Below are 4,146 nucleotides of genomic sequence, written 5' to 3' on the forward strand. Positions count from 1 at the left end.
TTTTTAATGGTTTTAATAATTAAACCTTTTCCATTTAACATATCAGATATTTGGATGAGGCCATTAAGGCCTCAGTAAAATACCAAACATAAAAGGGTTGGTCTAGTTCTATTAATAGAGCTTTATATACTTTCCAATTTTATTTATATCTGAATACTTCGGTAGCGAGATTGCTCAACCGAATATAGGTTTCTAGGGACCATTACCGTTACCTAGTTGATCCTCTGATAAGCCGACCAGATGTGGCAGTCTGATGAAGGCTAAGTCGGTAATTCTTGATAGTGGCAAGTTATTGGTTAAGACAATAACTAAAGACGTCAAGAGTAATTTTAATTTTAATTTTAATTTTTCTAAAGGTAGGATTTCATGAGTCTATCGGATTCGCCCCAGAATAGAGCGACAACGAAACACTAAATAAAATCCCTTCGGCGGAAACAGTACTGAGAGGATTATTTATAGGCAATGTCTCAGCCTCACAATCCCTCAGAGTATTGCTGTTTTCACGAGGCAAACTTAACTTTATTAAACGTCTCATTTCGTTTATTTATATCGATATTTACACGATATATAGAATTTACCTACGCGTTTATTTATTCTAAGGCATTAGTATCGCCTTTATTAGATCGAATCTAACACAGGCGGGTTGCGTCAAGGGGGTGAGTGAGTTTGTGCTGGCCATTGAGTCGAGTTGCAGTCCCAGGCAACCTCCGAGGTAGTCCGCGAATGCTCGCGTGGGGAGCAGGCCACAAAAATGGAGTAAGTTGGTTTGATGTTTGGGAAACCTAGGGTATTTGGTGCCGTGATGGTGGCTGCTGCTCGAATGAGTGCTGAGTTATAGCGCTCAAACAAGGGGTCCAGCGCATCCTTCCATATAGGTGTAGACCAGGCAATATTGTTCAGGTGGCTATATCTGGCGAGGTTGATCCCTGGTATCCCGTGGGCGAGTGGGAACCCCAGGTATTTGGAGAGTTTAGGCTTGACATGTGTGAGTGCCATCTTTAGGGGGAGGTTACGTGTATTCCAAGGGGCATCTGCAAGTGTCGGTGTGATAAGCTCATCATTTATACGGAGGGTTGGTGCCGCGTGTCGCAAGTTGGTAGATCGTACTCGGGGTTTGATGACACCCTGTTTGAGGACAGATTTGCGTCCCCAAGCATCAATGTCGTCTAAAAAGGGCTGGAGCGGAACCGGTTGGAGGGCTTGGATCCGTGTGTCGTCGACAAATAAATAAAAGCGGAAGAGCTTTTTGGTCGCAGTCGAGAGTCGCAGGCATAGTGGTCGCAAGACTGGTCGCAGTCATAGGGATAATATTATTTATTTCAAAAATGGCAAGTATGTATGATACAATGTATGAACATATGGTATGGCTCTCATAGGGATAATAATATTTATTTCAAAAATGGCAAGTATGTATGATACAATGTATGAACATATGGTATGGCTCTCATAGTCGCTGTAGTGGTTCAGGAAAGATTGATGGGAAGAAGTGGGCAGTAAATTCCCGTTTGAAGCTTGGGCCAAGTGAGTCGACAATGGAAGATATGTGCTGAGTCAATTCGGGCCGGTGTTGACAAAATACTGTTACTATCGAATGTTCCATATATTTGCTTGCTGGCCTACTAAGTAGAGTACCCACCTCTGTGGTACGGATCGGGTCTGCGCCGTGCAGTGCCGCGGAATGGGTTAGTGCAGAGTACGAAATATCGAGAAGGACCAGGCTATCCGTCATAATCCGGTCGAGAAGCGAGGATGGGGGTAAGCCAATGCCGCACCAGACCACGGATGAATTCGGTATGTGTTGGCTGGCCTGGATCGGAAGTATCATAGTCGGAACCAACAAGCGCGATGATTTGGTTTGAACCGATATTTGGAAGTAGTATTTCAACAGCGTGATTAGCCGGGGTATGGGAAACATCTGTTGATGTGTCAGGGACGAGTGAGGGTACGGTGGTTCTTCAACATGCTGGAGAAAAGATCCAAGGTGTTCGTGGAGGGTCCAGATACCGTGGAAGTCGTGGCACTCCTGTAATTGCTGAAGGAGGTCAGGGTCAATGGGCGGCAGTTTCGGGCCTACCAGGATGCGCCGAATCAGTTGTTGGATGCAGGTAAAGTGGCTGGTAGTGAACTTGTGGCTACCGGGGCAGACAGGGCAGAGACAGCCGTCGGTGCGGTAGTCGAGGAATGTGAACATGTACGTATTCGTTACAATCATAGCACAGAGCCGGATTGGTGTAGACTCGAAGCAGCGATTGAAGCTGTCGTGTCTGGCTGTGTCACGGTTTAAGGTTGGCGGTTTACCCATAACCAGTTGGTAGTAGTATTGGCGCCGGGCCATTGCCGCGATCTCCTTGTTGGACCAACGTTTTGTTGAGTTCTTCCTGATGTCGTCACAGCGTTGGCGGAGGGCTACATGGTCGGGTGTACGCCCGCCCGTGGTTTTGTGTAAAGTTTTCAGGTGAGCATAGATACTGTAGTCATAGTGGTCGCAGTCTTAACAAATCTCCATAAAGGTATATGCACTGGCCAGTGGCCAATTAGTTTTATTAGTATTTATTTTAGTAAAATCATAGCCTCCAATTGGAACAGTAAAATCATTTTCATAGCCTTCTGAAATCAAACAGAAACAGAAGAAGGCTATGGTATTTATTTTGAACATACTCTCGAACATAACTATTTTTGGTATTATTAGTTTTGAATTTTCAGGACATTAAAAAAATAGAAAAAGAAGCCTGCCCGGCTGCACCGCTGCACGCTGATGTGTAATGCCTATTCGACGACCTAACCTCGTGAATAAGTCATTACGTTATGCAATATGCTTGCTTGATTTAGATATTAATCGTTTAACGTTTAACAGGGGTTTTTTTTGCGTTGCCCCGTACGGTCATGTATGTAAATTTGGCCCAAATATTTTCGCTAACAGCGCTTTATACATATTTAGTGCACGCTATTTAATACTTTTTGGCCACAAAACTCGGTAAACCAAATCAACCCTAAAAGCCCCGAAGCCATTAGCCAACCAGTGTCCAAATGTTAGGGCAAAATTGATAAACCCTAGAATTTGTCCACTCAAATATACTTGACCCCAAGATATACTTTTAAACGTTCAACGTTTATGATTTAACGGATACGTCGCAACGTAAAACGCCTTGAGGTTAAGACTGGAGAGTGGAGAGTGGAGACTACTCCGACTGGAGACCTGGGTCATGGGGTGTGTGGACTTTGGAGTCTGGAAAGCCAGAGAGGAAAGCCGAAAGCCTCTGATGAAGATTGGGGAAACTCAAAACTGGAAAGGTCGTGTCAAAAATCACCGAAAATCGATGGCTCCAATAATATCAGAGGAGGTTGAATACGCCAATAATATGAAACGGAATCTGTGTAAAGTTCTCCTCGATAACCCACACATATCATGCACCGTTTTTTTATGTAAATATAGAGGCTTCAGGATGGGGTGGTGGCCCGAGGTGCTTTATTTATACGAGTTTTTCATTCATAGCCTTCTTCAAATTAGACAATTTAATTAGTATAGTATTACTGCTTTGCTTGTGTGGGTAGTTAATGCAAGAACATTTTTAGCAAGCACACATACGTATATGAATAAAGGCTCATCGACTACGTTCGACTAGGTGACGACGCTTGCGAATACTGAGTTGCCAATATGTCACCACGAACATATCAAACGGAGCAGCTTGTACGACTTCAGGCTAGTGGACAATCTGACCTGGAGATCCTCGAAGACTTGAGGTATGATATGAGGGCGATTAAGTTGAACCAAAATAGTAGCCAGAAATATAAAAGAATATCTGAATATCATGTACTGCCAGAAGGCGAAGGTGTTGACAGTGTACTTGCATCGAATATATAAATACACAAAGCTGTTTGAGGTTGGAACAGGACCACATAAGATGTATGTCAATATTCATCTTTGTACACACCTCTAAGCTTTCATGTATAGTATACATTTGTCCTCATACATACAATTATCCATATCAATCAAAAAATTATGAACGCATACGCACTCACAAACACACGTATACACACACACAAACGATGTTAGGAACCGAAGTGTTTGAATTCCAAACCGTTTCGTACCGTACGAGACGACTTATTTACCGTCCGCCCTGAGAAACTATACTACTAGATTAGGTG

The 4,146-nt window shown here is 43.4% G+C and overlaps 1 protein-coding gene across 1 annotated transcript in view; it reads left to right on the forward strand.

Moving 5' to 3' along the window:
* The first annotated feature begins 3,511 nt into the window (after positions 1–3,511).
* SARC_04258 (hypothetical protein) overlaps positions 3,512–4,146 on the forward strand; it is a 10,640-nt gene continuing 10,005 nt past the window's right edge. The window contains exon 1 of the mRNA XM_014301929.1: positions 3,512–3,741. Coding sequence (XP_014157404.1) covers positions 3,656–3,741 — 86 coding nt within the window. The 5' untranslated portion in view covers positions 3,512–3,655. The remainder of the gene's footprint in view (positions 3,742–4,146) is intronic.

Source organism: Sphaeroforma arctica (assembly GCF_001186125.1).
Source record: "Sphaeroforma arctica JP610 unplaced genomic scaffold supercont1.233, whole genome shotgun sequence".
NCBI lineage: Eukaryota > Ichthyosporea > Ichthyophonida > Sphaeroforma > Sphaeroforma arctica.